This window comes from Cygnus atratus, chromosome 1 (genome assembly GCF_013377495.2).
Source record: "Cygnus atratus isolate AKBS03 ecotype Queensland, Australia chromosome 1, CAtr_DNAZoo_HiC_assembly, whole genome shotgun sequence".
Taxonomy (NCBI): Eukaryota; Metazoa; Chordata; class Aves; order Anseriformes; family Anatidae; genus Cygnus; species Cygnus atratus.
Genome location: NC_066362.1, coordinates 77,077,082 through 77,099,472, shown reverse-complemented (window position 1 = coordinate 77,099,472; position 22,391 = coordinate 77,077,082). Strand labels below are relative to the sequence as shown.

The 22,391-nt window shown below is 35.2% G+C and overlaps 1 protein-coding gene across 21 annotated transcripts in view; it reads left to right on the top strand.

Annotated features, from left to right (window-relative positions):
- C2CD5 (C2 calcium dependent domain containing 5) overlaps nt 1-22,391 on the top strand; it is a 67,280-nt gene that overhangs the window by 30,236 nt on the left and 14,653 nt on the right. For 12 of the 21 annotated variants that reach the window (XM_050708370.1, XM_035540796.2, XM_035540792.2 and 9 more), the window contains 8 exons: nt 7,880-7,994; nt 10,487-10,582; nt 12,325-12,516; nt 14,929-15,115; nt 16,204-16,368; nt 16,678-16,818; nt 18,857-18,920; nt 21,980-22,041. In XM_050708370.1, coding sequence (XP_050564327.1) covers nt 7,880-7,994; nt 10,487-10,582; nt 12,325-12,516; nt 14,929-15,115; nt 16,204-16,368; nt 16,678-16,818; nt 18,857-18,920; nt 21,980-22,041 — 1,022 coding nt within the window. Of the gene's footprint in view, nt 1-7,879; nt 7,995-10,486; nt 10,676-12,324; nt 12,517-14,928; nt 15,116-16,203; nt 16,369-16,677; nt 16,819-18,856; nt 18,921-21,979; nt 22,042-22,391 lie in introns of all 21 variants that reach the window. The other 9 variants (XM_035540791.2, XM_035540789.2, XM_050708367.1 and 6 more) reach the window with 3 other exon arrangements.

Below are 22,391 nucleotides of genomic sequence, written 5' to 3'. Positions count from 1 at the left end.
CTGCTAGCTTGTCTTTAAAATCAAAACAAAAAAAAATGGTTGAGTGTATAGAAATAATATATGCAGAGGTTCTGTGTATGTAATGCGTAAAAACGTGAGTAATGTAAACAAGGAATAGGAAATGCAGAGACAGTATTCCTGCCAAATAATGTCATCTTATTTCTGCAATTGTACAGTGAGGTAGATTGTCTGCATGGCAGTCAGCAAGAAAGCGGCAATCCTGTCTGTGAACAGCTGTTTTTGTTGAGAGATTAATGTTTTTGTTTGAAACTCTGTATTTTTCTTTCAATCATTGTTAGAAACAGTAATATTCTTGCTTATTTTAAGGTTCCAAATAGTTATGCTTGTTTAAAACTTTAGAACATACCTGTAGGTCAGTTAGTGATACTAGTTATAAAATACACACCCTCGTTTTAAAAAACCTTGACTTGTTACAGCTGAGTAATGAGCTCAGGTAATCTCCAGTTTTGGGTAGTAGTCTCTTCACTGCTGTCATTTGAAAATGTCCTCTGTATTTACTGTGCCTAAATGACAAAGCAGCAGATAAGAGCTGAAATAAGTAGTTTATCTTTATTACCTATCAGCTTGTCAAAATGGCAGACTTTGCAATTGTTACTATAATAGGAACAATTAAAACATTCCTATATCATACTTAATATCCCATTCATTTTGTTATCAGAAGAACCTTATGCACAGTTATAAGGACTTCACCATTATAGGAAGAATGACTGATTGAGATAATAACTAAAAACTAGAGTGACAGACGTAGGCCTGGCACACTAATTTTCCAGAAACAAAATAATTCTGGTATTTAACATTTTATTACGTCTGGGCAACTAAGGAAGTATACTATAGTGCTAAGGAAATATGGTGAGGATTAATCTTTTATTTTTTTTGTTGTCTTAATAATAGTTTAATTTTAGGTTTAATTTTTAATATGTATATATAACAACATTTTTTAAATCTTCAAATGCAGCATATTTTGTAAGTTCATTTTAGTTGTCACGTGATGATTTTCTTTCACTGTAAACCAAATTATTACTGCCATGTTGGTGGTATTATAGATTATTTTTTTTAAATGGTGCTATTTTGTATCTTGTGTTACTGCTATCAAACCTCCACCTACAATTTAAAGGAGGAGTTAAAAGGTTGTGTTACCATCATGGATGTGTAGTTAATGCTGGTAGTATTTTTCAGCAGATATGGTTGAACCAGTTTATGGAAAACTGTTTCCTCAAAGACTATGTGCAATGTCTAGAAAAGTTTAAATTATGCTGTGGGCTGTCCAAGTGGTTCTTGCTTGCTTATTTCTGATACCAATCATAGATAATTTGAAGTGTGTGACTGATAGACAAAGTGTAGAACAGTGGGGGCTTGGCTTTTTTCACTGTGAAAATCCACGTAGTTACTCTTTTCTCATGTGGGACGTTGCTTAGATTTACAAGGTTGAATTAGCGTAGGTTACGCACTGGTTTATATAAAATATTTGTATTTTGTGATGTCATTCGTGAGACTTAGAAGTTGCTAATCTTCAGGTATCTGAGTGTTTAACCCATTCCAAGGATTATTTGTTTGAGATTAGGAAAGTGTTAGGAATGTCTCAAGGCTTGGTGTTGGGGATGTCAGGAATGTGAGGTTGCTTATGATCATAAGGCTGAGAGAGTTAGCTCTTTGGAAGTTAAGGCAGGATTCCAAGTGCCAAACTTCTGAAGTATGATTTGTATCATTGCTTTTTAGGGGTATGACAATTAAAACATCTTGATCCATTTAGAATTCCTGGATGGAAGCATAATTCTATACATTCCTTTCTAAATTACAAATATATTCACCCATATCAGAGAAACAGGAATTACAGAGATGCTTAATTCTGTTTTCTAGTTAAAGCAACTTCTCTTTTTTTTCTTACAAAAAGAAAGAAAAGTGTTCTCCAGTGTTCTAGCAATGATGTAGGGGGTTTTCGTGGAATTTGGAGTATAAGAAAATTCAGAAGTTGTGGGAATGTAAGAAAGTGAAACACTGTTTTTTCCTCATCTAGAGGTGTATCTTGGTATTAAATGCTCCAACAATGAGTTGTCACTAAAAGCAGTGATCCTACTTTTCTGCGCAATTTCTGCCATGTGGTCCTGCAGTCTTCTGGTGATCATGTGCTTGCAGAGTGAGTCACTTGGCCTGACTAACCTGATAGAAGACTAGCCATGCAAATGAATGGTTGTGTTCAATCAGCCAGCTGAAATACTGGCTGTAAATGCATCCTGTAAATGCATGAAGGCTGGATGCGGTTCTAATCCTTGATCTTCTTAATGCTGCATCTTCAATAATTGAAGAACTTCCTCAACATCAACATTTATACCTGCTTTTCTTCTCATTCAGCAGGTTGGGCTTGAGAAATGAGATAGGTGCTTTCTGACCTCATTTCATAGGTTGGCAGGAAAGCACTCAGAGTACTATTCTCTAGCCTGAATGTTTTGTCTGTAGGAGTAAGTGTACCATTTCTCTTTGGCATTTATGCACTGATTTTTGCTGTTCTAGTCTATCTTAGTTTCTATTTGATAAATCACAGTAATCGATTTCCTTCGGTTTCTATATCATAATAAAAGTTTTCCATTTTCACATCTTTTGGTCTTAAACATGAGGAGCAATTTAAAGAGGGTGAAAAAAGTATTGTAGTGCCATTGAGAATCTTTAAGTTGTAGATTAGTCTTGGTGTGTTGTAGGATTACTTATTTGCTAACCAAGTTGTATGTTTAAAATTTACTCACAAGAGGCTTTTTGTGCACCTACTGTTAAATATTTTAAAGAGGTGATAAATGCTATTATCTATGGGATAACCAGAGTGGTTCAAATTAGACTTGTAGGTCACGGAGCTTCTACACAAAGGAGTCTCGTTTAAAAAAAAAAAAGGGAAAAAAAAAAGAAAAAAACACTTTCAACAACAAAACCAACCCACACCCAGAAAACAAAACAAGCAAACAAAAAACCCGGTCCCTCCTGTACAAGCAGACTAATAGGTTTTAATAGAAAAGGGTTTAGAATAAAGGGATAAGGAAGCTCAGTTTGCAGTGTAAAAGCACAGTAACTATGTCCATTCCTGCAACTTTGAGGTTATTAAGAATGAGGCCCTGCTCAGGGACGTGTGGGTTATGGCTCTGCCTACTGAAAGACTCTTAAGATTAAATTTGCTGTCTCCATTGCTATTTTTTGAGGTGCCAGAACAATGACTCATTTGTAGATTGTTAAAACTCCCATAGTATGATTGTCCTCCTCATTTCAGAATGCTGCATGGTAGATTTAAATATTGACTAGATTTCAATACTAATCATAATAATAGGTTGAAATGAACCATAAGAATTCCTACTTAAGAGCGATTTTCTCAGGATGTCTAAGGATTCAGCTTTAAAACAGTAACTCTTGAGTACAATCTGTGTAATTCAGAAGTCGTTCTTCTTAGGTTTTCTTCAAGTTTTAAAAAATCTGTGGGCCCTTGCCTAGTGCAGATTCTGGCTAAATCTTGACAGGCCTTGAAGAGAACCTCTAGGAAATAACTTTGGAAAGATGCAGGTGTTTTCTGATTCACAGGAAACAAGTATGTCAGGTGAAAGATGTTGGCTGTATTGTTAACAGGACAACATCCTGTCTAATGGAAGTCAACCTTGTATTTTGATGGCAAGAAATAGGTGGCTTATGGAACTGCCCAAAAGAACACCTGGGGCACCAAATAAACGCAATGTTTGTAACTACTGGAGCTGTTTAATAAAGTAAGTTTGGAAGGTTTCAGCTGAAGGAGGTTGGAGTTGGCACAATTATTATAGAGTACTGTACTGTTCTCAGCATTGTTTCTCAAGTCTTCAACTCCAGAAAGTGTAGGGTTTGCTTCCACTTTGTTATAAATATGCCAATTTTTAAACATTAATGAAAGTAGTCTTTGGTTTCCAATAAAAGGCGTATATTAGCAGTGTAATTTTTGCAGACTCTTTTGCTTGGAGTTTAGATAAACCTTGCTATAAACTTCTTGATAGATTTGCTAGAAAAGCTTGTGATTGAGTGCTATGTATGCTTGCCTTTTTGCTTCCACCTAGAATCCAGGGCCATTACTTTCTGTAACCATTTCAGTGAGCTGCCATAGTTTTCAGTCTGTACTGTCACCTGATCCAAGCATGCGCCAAAATACCCACCGTTTCTGGCTACTGTCTGCTGAATCTGCTTTGCAAACCCTTAGTTCTTAAGCTTTTGCCGTAGCAAAAAAACAGCAACAGACACTCTTATGAGTGTACTGGACACATGCCATCCTGCTTCCCTAATTCCTCTAATTGTTTATGTAAATCCTTAGCTTTACTAAACTTGTAAATGCTACAGTGGCATCCCCATGTGAAATCGTGTGGCTCGTGTCAAAAAAAGGCTGCTTGTGAAAATATTTGTCAGAAGAATATGAATGCTACACATTGCACTGCATTCAGTGTTTTGTATCAATTTATTACTGCAATGTCATGGTGTTTGATCTTAATTGTAGACAATCATTTTGTATTTTAATATACAAAGGTAAGTTCATGTAAACTGTGTGTGAATGTACACTATTAATATATAAACATACTGATTCACATTTGGCCTCTGGAACTGAAAAAACAGTGACTCAGTTAAATGTCTTAAAGGAGACTGGGTCCTCTGCTTACAAGCATTTGTTTATGCATGACTATAATATAAATTTTGAACTTGCACAATGAGAATTTGTTGGATTTTTATTTGAAAGATATTGGGCCTGATCTTGTGAACATTTGAAGACAATGGCTGGAAAATTGTTATCTTTAATAAGAATGAAAATGATGGATTATATTACTGTAGTTCTATAATTTTGTTAATTTTGATGTTGAACAGATTCTTAGTAAAGGGTTAAATGTTACCTGAGCAAGGCATAGTGTTGAGCAACCTCACAATAATATGTGTTTTCCATTATGATAAGTCATTCTTGTAGATAGGCAAGGTGAGAAAATTGTGTTAACTCTCAGGAACTTGTTCCTAAACTTTGATTTAAATGATAATTTTTTTGTGGAGGAAAGTTTACATGTTTGCAATAGAATTTGGGACCCGTCACTTCTATCTCTGCCATTTCTGTTCCCGTTAAGCATATCTGTTCCGTTTCAACACTTCATTCTGTTTCAGTTCTTCCTGTCAGACCACGTTCTTTTTTGGTGTCATCTTCTTGCTTGTAATCTCATTCTTTATTCCACAGCACTTTCCCTGTTCATCCCCAGTTGCTTCACCTGTTGTTCACTTTCAACTCCTTCGTCATAACATCATTTCCTTTGCACTTTTTGTCATAGGAAGGTCATTAGCAGTATTTGCCAAATGGTACCTAATGGTGTGAAGAGAAAACAGATGATATAATAAAAACAGTTTTCCTTTGCTTAAGTCTATATGTCTGGAAAAAGATTGCAAGAGTCCTGTTACATCTCCATTTTAGGTTTTTCTGTGAAGTGCAAACATTTGTGTGGCTGTTCCATCCATGATTGTAGCCACCAGCCTGTGGTCAAGTCTAACTGAGCAAGAATTGTTTTGCATAGTCAGTATACCACTTTTCCTACTACTTACACCTTTCTCTTATAGAGAGAAACACACATTAATAAACAAACTTCTTGTCTGTGATTGGATGGGGAAGGAAGAATTTCTCCTGAGATCCGTGTGTCTTCCACCGTGAAGAGTTAGTGACAACATTTACAGAATCTGCTTGTGGTCTCACATCTTCATGCAGCTCCCTGTTTTATCGGACCTTGTAGGTTTTGCCTTAAAATGGGTTTCCAAAGTTCCTCTGTTCACTGGCACTACTACCATCAGCTGGTGGCAGCAAGGACAGTCTCTGTTCCGACTCAGAGATGCACGTGCAAAAGACAACATTTTTATCTCCTGCTTTCCTTTGTGTACCACAAATTGTTCACCTAGCTGAGCTTGGGAACTCCAACGCTGTGATGTGATGGGCTACTTCCGCATGATTCTCAGCTCTTAAAAGCTGAAAAGTTTGAGACCTTGATAGCAAGTACCCCAGCCATCTGAGTCAGGATTACTGTATATATAACCTTGAGCATTTGATTTTTCCCAGTCAGCAAAAGTCCTTTCAACAGTGGTTTCGCTTTGAGGAACAGCAAAGTATAGTGCCTAGAGATTCTGCTAGGAATATATTGAAATCTGGTGAAGGTGAACTCACCTATAATGGAACATGATACAGTTCATGAAAATCCTTAGTCTGTTTTGTGTTGTGGTGTGTATGTTTCTGTCTCAGTTCTTAGGAGGGTTTTCCACAATCATCAATGTAGTTATTTGTTCTTAAAGCCAAGTTTGGATAAACCTGATTCCGCACACCAAAGCCTGCTCTTAGTACAATGCTATGAGTACACAAGCATTAACATCTGAAGTTAGATATGGTTGAATATACAAACCTCTGTGCTTTTTTAATTATTAGAAAATGTTCATTAGTTTATTTTCAAAAGCTGAAAGCCTGGTTCCATATCAAAAGCTGAGGTAAATTCATGGATGAATACATATTGCTGTGCAATACTTCTGCTTCAGTAAATTTCAAAATATCTGTATATCTACATCTTCCATTTTTGTTTGCATGTTGTCAGAGAACTTAGTGCATGATACGTGATTATCATACACTATACTTAGAAACATTCCTAATAGTAACAAAGTGCAAAAGTGGTTCCCAATGAATCTCAGACTTTGGCATTAATATTTTAAATAGTGATTTAGCAAGGAGATCTCAAGGGCTGGATGTATCCATGCAAAATTGAGTTGATTTCAGAGAAAATGTACATGAATCCATCTGTTCAGATCCCTTTGCAGCATCTGAGTGCCTACTGTTTATTACTGTTTTTCCTCTTATTTTATGTATGAACAATTACCATAGTTTTTAACTAAGTTCATTTGTACACATAAGCTATTTTGAAAGAAGAAACACTTCACAAACTCCAGTTTTAAGCTATTGTACCTGTTGACTTGTACGTAAAAAGTTCACAGGAGGAGAGCTTTAGTTCTCGGAAACTTACTGCTGAACGACTTACCCTAGTAGCACTCTTCTTTGCATTTTTAATACAGTTTTCAGGAAAAGCAGGTAGGATGTATTTTAAGATATACTTCAAAGACAATAAGGTAATTAGATAAAGAATCCATTTTGGAAAAAAAAAAAAAAAGTACAGTCACCAGGATACTGAAGCAAAAAATGAATAAACTGATGAATGTCAGCATACATCTTGGACTTCTTAATGTTGTTAATTTAGAAGTAGTTGCAAATAAGTATGGTTTCTGTAAGTTAGAAGTACTGAAATGAGCCACAGAACACTGTGTGTTTGACTGGTGATATAACCTTGAACAAATATTTAAAAAATCTGATGAACAGGACTTCTCATTGCAGTAGGAAAAACTGTTCAGGTTATTTTAAAGATGTCAGATGTACACTGATGTAAAATATTATCACTATAAATACCGTTTCATTACTGCTACTGGTAGTTTTTCCGTATTACAGAAGATCTGTGATGCTTTATTGCAAATTACATTCTCCTCATATGTTGTTGGAAACTGACAGTATGATCTTAGAGTAGGTGGAACAACATCTACAATACTTCGATGTCAGTTGTCATATGGACACCAACAAGAACACAGTAACTTGTCAGAACCAGTTCCATGGATGATTTAAAAAAAAAAAAAAAAAAAAGAAAATTAGCGAAACTGTCCCGTTGGTGTTTGCTCAATACTTGAACTGCGACAGCTAGGAAATAGAAAGTTGTCAGATAAAACACTTGAATGTAAAAAATTCAAACTTACAGATTAATTGCATGAAACTTTATGTTGACAAAGTGCAGAATAGTGAACTGATCTATGCTTTGTCTTTCAGATGAACCAGAAACACGAGATGCATGGTGGGCAGAAATCAGACAAGAAATAAAATCCCATGCCAAGGCATTGGGTTGTCATGCTGTAGTGGGCTACAGTGAATCAACTAGCATTTGGTAAATCATGATGATGATTTGATTTTCAAAATGCGACAGAAAATTTATTTCTTCTGCAGTGGATTACAAATGATAAACTATTTCAACATAGTTGTTGTTACTCTCTAGCATGCCTACTTTGGAGAGCTTGTTGAATTAACTTAGATATTGGTATTGTGCTTAGAAAGTTAAACAAGTTGTCAGACTTCCTTTTTGTTAACAGGTGTTTTTTTGGGGTTTTTACTGGATTTTCGTTTGTTCTCTAATGCGCATTTTATTGTTCTTATTTCTTTTTTTATTTTGAAACCTGCATGTTTGTTTTTGTAGTAACAATCTATCTATGAAATTTTCTAAACTTAATCTACCTAAATACTTAAGACTGTTCCTGAAAGTATATGTATTGCAGTTTCAGTATTGGATTAAAACTGGCAGACTGGTACATAAATGGTAAACTTCAAACTTAAGACACAAGCTCTTTACTAAGAATGTATTAATTGTACATTAAAGGCAAATGTGCTGCCTGATAGATCAAGATAGATTGGTACTTCAGGTGTCAATGTTTGTCTTACTAGAAAATGCATGTCATTATTTTTCTCAGAATGCTACAGTACTGTTCAACATGTTAAGCTGCAGCTCTGCAGTAGTCTTTCTGAAGCGCAGGGTTAGGAAGTGATTAAGTTCCCCAGACCTGCATCCAACTCAAGCCAAAATTCCAGTGTCTTGCTGTATTCCCCTTGACAAAGACCATTCCAATCTTGGGTGTTTTGTGGCTTAATAATAAAATGTGAGAAGCTTGGAGATGAGGAGAAATAACTGGGGGTTTATTTAATTACTCCTCTTTCTCTCTGGCCCAAGAACATTTTTTGTCTAGTATACCTTGGGAAAGTAATCTGTGAAGAATTCCTCCTGGGGCTGAGTGAATCTGAAGAACGCTTTGGTTCACTAGTTGTTTGAGTTGCTCTAGGAATGTAACTGAAGCAGACTTGGATTACTAAATTTATTTTCTGTCTAGTTGATTATGCCGAAATACTTCAAAGAAAAAGTAATAGTAATTTGCATTTTTAAAGAGATAAGGAGGAGAAAGTTTTGTTTTATTTTGCAACTGGTAAGTTGAAGAAAGTAAGAGTTACACAGTGCTTTCATGAGTCTATCCATAAAGCAGTAAGATAACAGAAATGATCAGTCTGAAAGCTATGACATGGATTGCTTCACGTGTGCTCCTTCACATTTATTGCTTCACTGCATTTAAAAAAAATGTATTTAACAAAACTTGAGAACAGTTTTTGGAAGTCAAGTACTTGTTCTCCTATGTAACTACTCCACTAGCACTTAGTATACAGACAAGGCAGGGTTTCTTTTCCTTACACTGTTTTATCTGGTTGTCTTTTTTTGGTGTATTAAAGACTTTATTTACCTCATATATGTAGTTTTCAAGTTTCATCCCTTGTGGATGGATTTACACTAAAAATGGAAAAAACGTGCCTTTGGTCATCAGTCTCCCTATAAAAAAGTATGAATATTTGGGGGATTTTTTTTAACTATGGGAAAAGAGCGTACAGAGGTAACCTAATAACAGACTGCCTATTTCACGCTTTCCTTTTCTTTAGAAATTTAATGTAGTTAAAACTTAAAAATGTAGTAAGCATAAAACTTAAAATTAGAGTTTCTGTACTTGTCAATTCACTTTAATTCCACGCTTAAAGAGCAAAGGTCTTTTCTGTAAGTACTGGTCTGCTAGATATTGTATAAGAAAAATTATTCTGAAAATAAATGACAACTAAGAAGGAAAATATATCATTTGAGAAAATGTGGGAAAGCTTTTCTCCATATTTTTCCAACGTAGTATTTTATGTACTTAGTGTTATAGATTTGTTTCTTATTTAACAATTTCAAAAATGCTAAAAGCTATGTGATCATGCTTTGCACTTCTGCAAGCTTTAACTCTGCTAAATCAGGAATATAGTCAGTTACATTACATGCTACATGTACCATTATTGTAGTTTGTAGTTAAATTTTACTGTTCTGCTGCTTTTTATACTCCAAGAAGCATCCTTGTCAGTGTTGTATTGTAGCTGCATTTTGAGAGTGAATGTCTGTAAGATGACGAGGCTCTCAACTTCCAGCTTACTTAATTCTTTAAAGCCTTTTTTTTTTTAATAACGTTGCTTTACTTTGGTTGGTTGACTGGATTTCTATGCTTTATTAACTGTAGTATTGAAAACCATTCTTAAACCTGGTTAACCTTTGTGGTACTGTAGCATATTCTTTATAAACTTGTGCAAAGCTCTTGAGTCTTTCTGTTCAGTCCTTCTGCGTCTTACTGACACAATGGTTTAAACAACACAAGAGGATTGTGTGTAAGGTTTAATGGATAAAATTGCACAAATGCATAAAATTAATAGCCATATTTAATTCACTGAGACTTAAGTACAAGCCTTTTAATCTAATAGTTTTATTTTAAAGTGGCACTAACTAGTAGGAATTCACTTTGTTGTAATTCTTTTCTCTTATAGTGAAGAGGTCTGTATTTTGTCCGCGTCTGGCACAGCAGCTGTACTGAACCCTAGGTTTCTTCAGGATGGCACCATGGAAGGCTGTTTGGAACAAAGGTTGTCATGGCAGCCTGGCTTCTTTTCCATAGGGTCAGAGAAGGGAGAGGTTGATTTTTTTCCTCAGAGCCAAGATAGTTCTTCTCTATTAGGGTAGGTTACAGTGTTACAGTGCAGGATGCGGGACCAACCACTTTACTGCTTTTCACTAACAACAACAACAACAGAAGTAATGGAACTCTGCAGCAAATTATATATTCTGTTTTTATTTCTAACAGTCTGAATAAGGTAACACATTTGATACTAACCACAGATAACTCAATGTTTTTCTTTGGCACTCCTCAGGTATCTTTCTCAACTTTATATCTTACTAAAAAAAAAGACAGATGTATGATAAAGTACATAAGCCAAATGCTGCTGTGGCTATAACATCTGTATATATGCTTTGTGTGTTATTTAAGAGCTATATAGGAAATAAAGTAGCATAGTTGTAAACAAAGGTGATCACAGACTTGCAAAGGATGTATGTTTTAGTTGAAGTTTGAAGAAAGTCATTAAACTGAAGGAAGAACATGAAGTTTTCTGCTATATCCCTTTGTTTCTGCCTTTGCAAATAAAATGTGAAGAGTGATGATTGATAAACACTTTCAGGAAAAAAACAATTAGATTAATGTATATTGGTAGTTTGTCAGAAAAGTCATCATATATTTCAAGGGATTGCTGTAGTTGTAAGTAAGGCTATTTATTGTACCTGAACACTTTTTCCATATAAGCCTGCTAATGTTGTACTGTGTATTACTTTTTTACTTTGTTAGCAGGAGGCTGTTATTATGTAGATAAACTCTTGAAAACTGTAGCCAGAACAAAAATACTTCTTTTTGTATTCAGTATATCACTGGACATTCTGTCAGGAAAGTAAGAGATGAAGAGAAAGAAATGTTGTGTTTATATTGTGAAGGAAATTACATTTTTATCTCAATATATATTTCACTACTACTAAGAATCTTGGCAAGGATAACAAATGCCAAAGGAAGGTAAAAACAACCAGGTAGACAAAGCCGATGTTTAAGACAAAGTATGCTTGGCAAAGCGACACCTAGTCTCTCGGATTTGTTTTAAGCATCTCCTCAAAAATCACTGTGAAGAATTGCTCATGTGAAACAAAATAAATTTGTCGGGATGCTGTTAGCCTATGCTTTCCTTGTTTGTATTTTTATAGTGGTTGTTTCTAGATATTTCCTTTTGGGGAGGGGGACTAACTGTTCTTAGTGAATAACAAGTTTTATCTTACACCTTATCTTAGGAAATAAATTTGCTATTCTTACAATGTTAATGCATATTGTGCTGCTTCTCAGTAGGATGGTTGTTGTGTTGTTCATGTTCTGCTCATTTGGTTTGTGGATACAATCCAGGTAAAAGAGGCTTTTTGTCGTATTTGGTACAGCAAATTCTCTGTAAAGCAGTTGTACCATGGACTACATTTAGAAAGTCATAGAGCCTAAAGCCAGCTCAGAAACATTTTAGATTTATATAAGTCATTTGGCCACTGTATGTATGTGATCTTTCTATAATAAGTTTGAACACAAATTTTATTACATCGTTTTATCTAGCAGTGTGCAGCCTAATTTTATCCTTTTAATTGATGAGGTGCAATACATGTCATGTTGGTATAATAGAACAGAGTATAGCTGCAGTGTATGATTTAAGTAGGTATTGCTGTAGGTGTTTATACACGTGCACATGTTGATGCTTGTCAATAAGATGCAGATGTTTTAAGTATGTTCTCCATAATGTATTTTTAGGATTGAAGAAGCTTCACCACCAGGTTGTGGATTTTGCCATATTCCATATGATGAATTGAACATGCCATTCCCTGCTCACCTCACTTATTGTTACAACTGCAGGAAGCAAAAAGTTCCTGATGTCCTTTTCACCACAATTGATCTTCCTGTAGAGGCAGCAGTTATTGGGAAGGGATGTCTTATTCAAGCCAGGTATCGATCAAAATGTTCTCCTAATAAAGTTTTAGAGATCTTTGAAAGAATTCATGTTGCTAAAATCCAGTATGTTATCAAATCTGAAATTTTGATGCTGAATTGCTAGGCATTAATGACAGTGTGCTAGGGTATGGGAGGAGAAGGAGAGCCTTCTCCCATTGTATTGTGTGTCATGTTTGCTGATGGAACCCTTGGTAACTTTTGTGTGGACACTGCTGCGTTTTGTCTGCCTGGATTAGAGTTTTCATGCTTTAATTTGCTGTTTGCCACTGCTAACATGAACATTTACAGCTATTCCCTTGGAAACTCAACTGTTAAAGTCAGTTATATTAATTCTGTGCTTGCATCTGTAACTGAACTTCATCTCTGTAGAATTGTCAGCTATGTCCAGCTTATACTCTAGTCTTTGAATTTTGAAAAGAGAATAAGGAGATTTGGGGTGAAGAAGGAAGGGTTAGCTGTGTACAGTCTGTATGGGGTGGCCAGCTACACAAGTAGGTAACTACTACCTTGGGCTGAGAGGGTTGTCGTTTATGGTTTGTAACTGTCTGGATGACTGTGACAAGTGTAATAGGGTCTGCAGTGGGACCTGTCTTGTTGAACATGTGGAGGGGGTGATGGTCTGTGCTCTCTTCATGTTGGCTAGTTATACCACACTGAGGGGGACCAGTCAATACAATACCCTTTAAGTTTTTTTTATTCTCTGAGACTAAGAAACACATCAGTAAACTAGAGTGAGTTCAGTAGAGGGCCAACAAAAGAGTAAGGAGCACCTGAGCTGGACTTGTCATGTCTGGAGAGAGGAAGGATACAGGGGGATCTAACAGTATCCTGCCCAGACCTATGGGGAGGTAATGGAGAAGAAGGAAAAAGGATTGTGTGCAGTGGAAGGACAAGAGGCATAAGCTGAAGGTAGTAGAGATTCACACTGGATATAATGAAAAGCTTCTACCCCATGAGGACAGTCAGGCAGTGGAGCAGATTGCATAGGGAGGCTGTGCACTCTCCATCCTTTGGGAGTTTTCAAGACCACGCTATATAAAGCTCAGAGCAGCCTGCTATGATCTCGCAAGCTGACCCTGCTTTGTGAAGGAGGTTGTACTTCTCACGTGAGGTTTTTTTAATCACCCTACAGTTATCATTCTCTGAGTTGTGTTAGAGAAGAATTATTGGAGCTACTGTAGAGGTGTATTGTGCAGTTCTCCTTTGGTATTTTCCGTATTATTAAACTGTGTGTTCAGCACCAGTTTGGAAATCGACTTTGTGTCACAGTGTTGTTCCTGCTCTGTCTCTGGAGTGCTTGCAGATGTCCCATCTTCTTTAGGATAGTTTTTCAAAACATTCCCAACCTCTGATCAACCCTCCCCCTTTAAAAAAAAAAAAAAAAAAAAGACATGGAGCTATAATGACAAAGATTTTTGAGGTGAACTTCACAACTTGATAGGATTGGGTGAATTACCACATTTTTCATGGTCATAATGGTGGTAGTAATGGTGGTCCTTAGAAGAAAGTGTCTGACTATATCATTAAATTAAAAGTTGTTGTTTGCTTTTTGAATGACAGTTTGCCACTGAAAGTAGGCAGTCATTACACTGGTGTGGTGTTTGAATTTCAGCTTATGGGACTATAAACTCAAAGGGTGGATGGACTATGACTATCAGTGTAGTCAGAGATGGTATTTGTAGTCTTTTTTTCCCCATGGAAATACAAGTATTTTTAATCTTGTTAGTGCTTGGATTGTGAGAGCATTTGATTTTTCTTCTCCTTTTTTTCCTTTATTCCCAAGTGTGCCTTGAATAACTGTATTAATACGAATTTTTAAAGTTCTACCAGTAGATGTAATTTCCTGTACTTGTACGTGGCGCACTTAAGAGATTTGCAGCAACAGAAATATGAAATAGATGTTTGTTAGTTATTTGGTGCTGTCAGACTGTTTTGAAAAACAACCTGTGTGAGGCATGTTGTTTCTATTTGATAGCAACCCTTAAGCATATTTTAAGGAAGGAAATGTGACTTTGTTCAGTAGTCTAGAAAAATGCAGTATTTCTAATTTTTGTATACTACTTTGATAGAGAATATTTTTTAAATATTGCTGAAGGTTACATATTGTTCTACTTTGTTTCCTTTATTGTTACATGTTTTTATTGATAATTAAAACAGCTTCCTATTAAAAATGAAGATCAAATCTGAGTTATCGAGCCTCAGTGCATTAGTCTGCCTTGATCTTACTGACAAGGATTTACTTTATTTTTTTTTTTACAGGATTTTAAAATATATTAAAAATAAACTATTTGTATTAAGTTATATGTTGAGGGGGGGAGATCAAAATATACTGTTATCCCTCTTGGTTTTCAACAGTCCATTGAAACTGTTTCTCTGCTGATGCCATATACCACTTCATCTTGTCAGGTTATGCCGTCTAAAGAAGAAAGCTCAAGCAGAAGCAAATGCAACATCTATCAGTAATCTCTTGCCATTTATGGAATATGAAGTGCACACTCAACTGATGAATAAACTGAAGCTGAGAGGAATGAATGCTCTGTTTGGGCTAAGAATTCAAATCACTGTGGGTGAAAATATGCTAATGGGGTTGGCAGTAAGTACAGTTTTAATCCTGGAATTCTTTTGCTTTCTTACGGTATTTTTTTGAAGACATATATTTGTTGTGGAATTCAGGGTAACTAGAGATATTAAAATGTTATTTTAAGAAAAAATTTAAGTGATGGGAAGCAGTAAGATGCCTAAATGTTGACAGATGAGGACAGGCTATCTTTCAGTGCCAGAGAAGAAGATTGGAATGTCTTGATCCTCTGCTAGAGGAGAAGATTACTAGAAACGGGATGAGAGGAAAAGAAGCTTTAAATGGTTTAATGGCATAAATTACAGAAAAACGATTGTGTTCTTTAAAGGTCTTGTCAGAGATCCCTGTTCCTCAAGTTGCATTACAGTTCCGTGACAAAGAAGGTCAATTAAGTCTCTCAGATACATCCTTTGGTTAGTTACCAACAAGAGAAAGATCTGTTGCCTCTTCTTTAATGGCACTGAAGAAATAAATTATAGATTGAAAGTGTCCTAAAGTTAGTGAGGAAATGTTAACTCACAATATTTTCTAACCTTGTTCTGTCATGTGGGGTTAGAACAGTGAATTATGCTTCTTCCTGCATCACTGTAAGAGGATGCTTGGGTAATATTTACTGGTTTGCATTTTCTTTTGTCTGAACTGGTGATCTGTTTCCTGTGAATACAAAATGGAACTGTCAGAACTTCAGTAATACTGTAAATGGTTTGGACAGGTTTTAAATCTTTGAAACTGGGAAACCATCACTTGCCTATGCAAGATATACTAATGCCAAGGCCTATATCAACATAATTCATTTTGAAGATATAAAGTCACAACAGTTTAGAGGAACAAAGAGGTTTTAATTCGTATTTTGTTTGGAACTTTTAGGTAAGTTATGAGCTCCATCATGCAAAAGATCTATGAGAAGGAGGGAGTTCATAAAATAATTGTTTTGCACAAGTAAACATGTTGTAGAGAGTGATTGTGCTGCAATGTACACATCATACTGCATTATAGCATAAGCATTATTTATTGAAAACTATGAAAATATTAAAAGCACGTGCTTGTTTAAGAGATTCGAAGGTGCTGAAGAGTATCGTTTTTCTTAATGACTTTTTAAAAAGTCTGCAACAGGTGTGTATCTAGCAGCTTTGCCAACACCTGGTGGTATTCAGATTGCTGGGAAGACTCCAAATGATGGCAACTATGAGCAGCATATATCTCACATGCAAAAGAAAATAAATGATACGATAGCAAAAAACAAGGAGCTTTATGAGATTAACCCTCCAGTAAGTAAAACTTTTGTATTCTTAAAAAACAAGCATTCTGAATCAAACACATATATGATATGTATATCCTTGAATTCTTAGATTGAATCACGTTGAACGTAAATTGTTTTTTAATATATTATTTTCACTATTTTTTGTGAACCTACTGCAGTTTTCAGATCTCCTAATCTACATGATCAAATCAGTTTGATCTTGTTTATTTCTGTTATTTTCAGAATGTTCTGATTCTTAGAACTGTAAACAAATTGCTTAGAACTGGAATTATTTTGAAGCTATGTAGAGCAACTGTTAATTTGATACCCTTTTTAGGAGCTACCTGAAGAAATCATTGGGTCTCCCATTCCAGAACCAAGACAACGTTCCAGGTTGTTAAGATCTCAGTCAGAAAGCTCTGATGAAGTTACAGAGCTAGATCTTTCACATGGGAAGAAGGATGCTTTTGTCTTGGAGGTGATAAATGTTTTCAGTACTTTCATATTTTCTTTTTTAACGTATATTTTAGGAAAATAAAAAAGGTAGAAAAAAACTCTTACTCATTCCCAAAGACAATTTTTAAATTGTATACAAATTTTTCTATTTAGTATCAGTAGAAAGAAAAATAAAATTTTTAACATTTTCTCTTCTTCCAATTCTTTAAAGCATAGTTACTGTGTGCCTCTAGGGACAATATCTGAAAAAAGATTTTGTAAACATGTCACAGGATATAGAATTATAACTAAGCTGGTAAGAATTGTTCTTCCATTTGTTCGACCATTTTCATTAAGCACTTTTTGCAGTTATCATCCTCTTTGTGCACCAACTGGAATGGAATTGTATCCTCAAAATAAAAATGGTGAGAGGTGCTATTTGAGGCACTGCATTGAAATAGATGAGTTAATCAGAAGATATTTGATTAAATACAAAAGGGTTGAATGCCTCTCTCAAAAACAGAGGATTATGTTAAGGCATAAAAGCCCCCAAAGACCGTTTTGCTGCAAGAGACCCTTTGGAGAAGCTATGAAAAATATCTGAAAAAACATATGCCCAGCCTCCATTTTGCTTTCACATTTCTCAAATGGTAGAGGGATAGCGGTAATAAAAGCTAGGTGTATTTCTGTTAGGTTGCCTCATTGAGAACGTAAATACATTACAAGCAAAGATCAGCTAGTTAAGGACTGCATTATATGGTCCAAGCAGAGTTCAGCTCATTTTTTACTGTTTCAGGGAATTCTTCCCTTCACCTTATATATAGACCATGGTACGTGTGGTTGGAAGGATAAGAGGAGTTTCCTGTGTGGAAAGGAAAATCATAAGAGCATAGGAGAGTATGTTATAAATGCTGCTCAGAGTAGGGAAAAAAACTGATACTTGGAGAATAAAGCCTGAATTTAGGGACCATGTTTAGTGCCTAACATTATGTGAATGTGTTTGTCCTAGAATATGCACCCCTATGTTTTGTTAGCACAACCTTTATTTATAGGAAAAAAAAAAAGACTTTTCATGTGTGCAACCACTTACTACTGTATCCTTTGTTAAGAAATTGAGTATTAGACACAATATTCGAGGGGCTTTAATGAGGCTGCCTACTCTGACCTCAGTTAAAATCATTGGTCACTGGAAATATGTAAGAAAGTGGTTAAAAAAAAGTCATGTGATGAGGAAATGCTGTGAGATGGTGGTAAGGCAATTATGAGTGCTAAGGTTGTCTGTATTTAACAACATCAAAGTACTCTTCTTTTGCTTTTTTAAAATGAGAAAGTTGTGTGTGTGTCAAGGAGAAGCAGTACACGACAGAAAACCACTTAATACTGGAATTAAGATAAAAGCAATTTCCAAAAAACGTGGTAAGAAAATGTCAGAAGCTTAAAAGTAAACTTGGATCTCTTGCAGATCAATAATCTACATAAAAAGAGCATAGAAATATTTACAGAATGCTGGAGTAGATGTGTTCTCAGTCTGATCTAAAATAAGAAAAGTCTTTAAAAATTGAATGTGGCAGAGTTTATTTCAACAGAAAAACTAATAACCCCAAAATGTGCCTTTTTCCTATTTGATTTTCCATTGCTTATACTGAACAAGGCTTTTTAAAGTCTTGGAAAGATTTTTATCTGGCACTGGAAGAGGCACGGAATGATCACATCAGTATAATTATAGACTTTATGAGAGCTCTCATAGTCAAGGCTCTAGTTCTAAGTTGTGTAAAACCTTTAGTATTTTAAATTGTTTTAGAAATTATCTTTTTGTTATTATTACCTAGTGCAGTTCGTGTGTGTTCTGGGTGTGTTATTTTATTTTTAATACCATTTAATTAAGGTAACTGCTTTTCAAGTGTTAAGCACACCATAGACTGCTGGATTAGATTAAGAAGTCTGGTTGATGGAATCCTTTTTGAAAATCTCTCCTTAACTGTCATATACAGATCTCTTGATAACATAATTTTTACATCTTTCTGAGACTTATGACTGGAAGAGCAACATGATTTTTATCTATTACTACTTTTTTTTTCCAGATTGATGATACAGATGCGATGGAAGACGTACATTCTTTACTGACAGATGCTCCACCACCTTCTGGTATAGTTAAAAACATATTTTTCTAATTTATGCTGTAGCCTGTATAACTTCATTTTTATGACGTACTGGGCAAAATAGAACATTCTAAGTTAAACTGAAAATTGTCTTGAAGAGTTCAGTTTGTCTGACATACCTGGGAAGAACAAGTCCCTAAGACTTCTATGGGGATTGATCTGTACTGAAAACAGGTAAACACAGTATTTGTGTGGCATGTTGTGTGTTACTGATTTGTACTGTTGTTGTAAATTTGTAGTTAATTCATATAGGCATGGAGCACAGTATGTTGTTCAAGTATTTTTAGCCGTATAACGTGACATAGTGGTTTTGTATTCCAAGATCGTTTTAATTTGAGGTGAGCAATTTGCCCTTCTATAGCAGTCTTGTTTATCTGGTACGTATGTATTTTCCTTACTTTGTGATTGTGCTATACTGTCAACTCAAATGTAAGTGATTTTCTATAGAAAGCAATAAGGTAACATAATAGAAACAACAGTAGTTTCTAACTTCAGTGTGTTTATAGATGTATTTCTTTAAGAGTTATTTAAGAATCCAACACAGGAAGAGGTGTACTGTATCACCCAGTGTAAGCTTGCTGACAGGGATTAGTCAAGAATGTGTGTTGCATTAAATTAAGAGCAAGTAAACAGACAAAAAATAGTCTGCTAAGAGTTCATAGTTCAGCAGCATCCCAAGAGAAGGATATTTTATGTGTAATTCATAGCTTTTTGTCAAACTCTTCTGTGCATTTGGGTGTTTGCATTTTAAATCCATGTGCTTTCCGTGTTTGTAGAATTTTGCACCAGAACATGCACCCTTATATCCATTTCCTTATGTTTGTTTTGAATCAGCCACCATCTTACTTTTTGTTTGTTTTTCCTCCTTACTGTATTGGGAAAATACGAATCATTGCTTTCTATCAGTCTTCTTTATGCCATCTATGGCTTCATAGATGTCTGTCATATGCCCCTCAGTGGAACTCTTTGATCTGGATAAGAGGCTAACGTAGTTGTTGATCATACAGAAGTTGCATGGTATGTTTGGTCATACTTGTCATCCCTCTTTCTTTTTGAGTTTACCATGCATCTGAGAATATATCTGTTCCATTCCTAATAATTGCTATTAGTACTTACCTTTTAAGTTCTGTTGAGTCCAGAACTATCTTTATCATAGTTCCCTATTATTAGAACCAATTTTTGGTTCATAGTCTCTATTGGCTATAATCTATCATTGTATTTATGATGTTAAAATTTTCTGCATGCATCAATTTTTTTTTATATTGATTTTCATCTATTATCAACTTATTATCTATTGTTAGGTCCCACTGCAGTTGATTTTACTACCCTAAAATAAGGCTGTCAGCAGTTGCCTCATTTTTTCCTCTTTTGTAGATAAGTTATGTTGGGAGCATACAATCCTGAGTTAAAAATGTCTCCACTGTGAAAATTGGCCATTTCTTCTGACCCTCTGTTTAGTTTTTTAATCAATTGTATTTTCTTCGTGGTATTCTATTCTACCCTTGAGCATATTGGTTTATTGAAGAGTCCTTGGTGGAGGATCTTACAAAATGTCTTTCGATGCCTGAAGTAGGTTGTAAGCCTTTTGTTTACATGTTTGTCGATTCCTGCAGAGAACTCTGTTGGATGTGTAAGACATCAGTTTATTTACAAAAGTAATATTGGCTTCTCTTCAGTGTTCTGTTTTTCTATGTGCCCATGAACTTCATTTTCTAGAATATCTTTGACAGACCAGTAATATCAATATCTGTACTAAGCAAATTAGTAGCTCCCAGTTACTTCAAGGCATCTCACTACCATAAGATGAAAGGATCCTTTCATCTGGTAGCAAGGTAATTTTAAGTGAGAGTTTAATTGCAGTTAGTCAGCTATTTCATCTTTTCCCTTTCCAGTTGTTTATATGATTCCTTACTTGTTATTTTGCCCATTTGTCCAATAAATTCTTCAGAAACTTTCATTTAAGACAAGTTCTTAGATGAAAACTAAACAAGGGTTTTCTACCAGCATGGAAACCTTCACCGCCATGGTGAACATTGATGCAAAAAATCCATATTTTTCTGCTGTCGTTAACTTCTCTGAATATTCTTTGTCTTAACTTGATTCTTCAACAAGATTTCTGCTTTTGATATTCTGAAAGAAAACTCACTTATATTTATACCCTTTGAAAGCTGGTTCACAATTTCTTTTCTAGCTAATTTTGTGCGTTGACACAGAGCCCACCAGATTTTTCTCTTTTGAACACATTAGGTGTATATTCAGATTTTCAAGGTTGCTTATTTGCTTTTGATAACTTCTCTTACTGTGCTGTTTAGTCGTTATCCTTTTTTTCAGTCTTTTCAAGTCTGTCTTAGTAAGTGCTAGGAGTTTGTACTCCAGTCTTCAGGCAGTATCTTCAAAGCATCTCTATGCTGTCTGTCAAGGGTTAGCTTTTAGCTTCTCCAACAAGCACCTTTTTAGTAAGCTTCGTCATTTGTACTTAGTTTATTCAAACTAAATAGTGGATTTCGGTGTTGGTCCTTCCTATGAGAACGCTTAAGTGTATTCTTCATCAGAGCAAAAGTACTTTGTATGCTTCTCCTTCCTCAGGACCAGCTAGCTGGGAGTTTCTTGTTTCACAGGATCTGGGAGAAGTGGCAATGTGAAGCAGTCAGGGAGCATGTCTCACCAGGTTGTCTTAGCATCATGGGACATGAGCTACCCAGTCTCCATGGGGAGTAACTCAGTGTTGCATTTCATACTATTTAGTCTCAATACAATGATACCTCTGGTCTTGCTTTTTGGTATTTCAAGAAATATTCAGAATAAGAATTCTGTAGTCAGAGTATTTGTTTTAGAAGTGGTGAGTTCCATCTCTATTATTAGTTTTTCACTTTAATATAAATAACAGAAGCTATGTGATGTTCTTATATTTATGTTATTATCCAGTATTCAGGAACACTTGAGGGGAATTACTTCGAAAACTTCAAATGATATTGTATATATTTCTTTCAAAGTATTTTGATATTTCAGTGTACAACATAATTTTCCCAAATATTTTCTTTGCAGGTTTTTACAGTTGCAACACAGAAATTATGCCTGGTATAAATAACTGGACACCAGAAATTCAAGTAAGGTTATTTGAAAGAAAGAAAAAAAGAACTTTTTCCAAATTGGGTTGAAATATGAAGTAGTAATTTTAGCGATCGCTGAAGTATACTGATTTTGAAAGATAAATTTAAAGGATACTCTTGTGTTAGAAATACAAGTGATATTTTGGTAAGAAAAGTAGGGTATGAGAGTATATTTTGTTGTGCTTTTTAAAATGCCGTCATCTAACAATTTATTAAAATAACGTGAGTGTTAGAAAGTAGCTGCAGTGAAATACGGAATTTTAAGTTTTCAGGCATTCTTAATAGTTTGTTTAGATTTTACAGACTCTTAAACAGGTGTTGAAAGTGTTATGTGAGATTCTGAATTT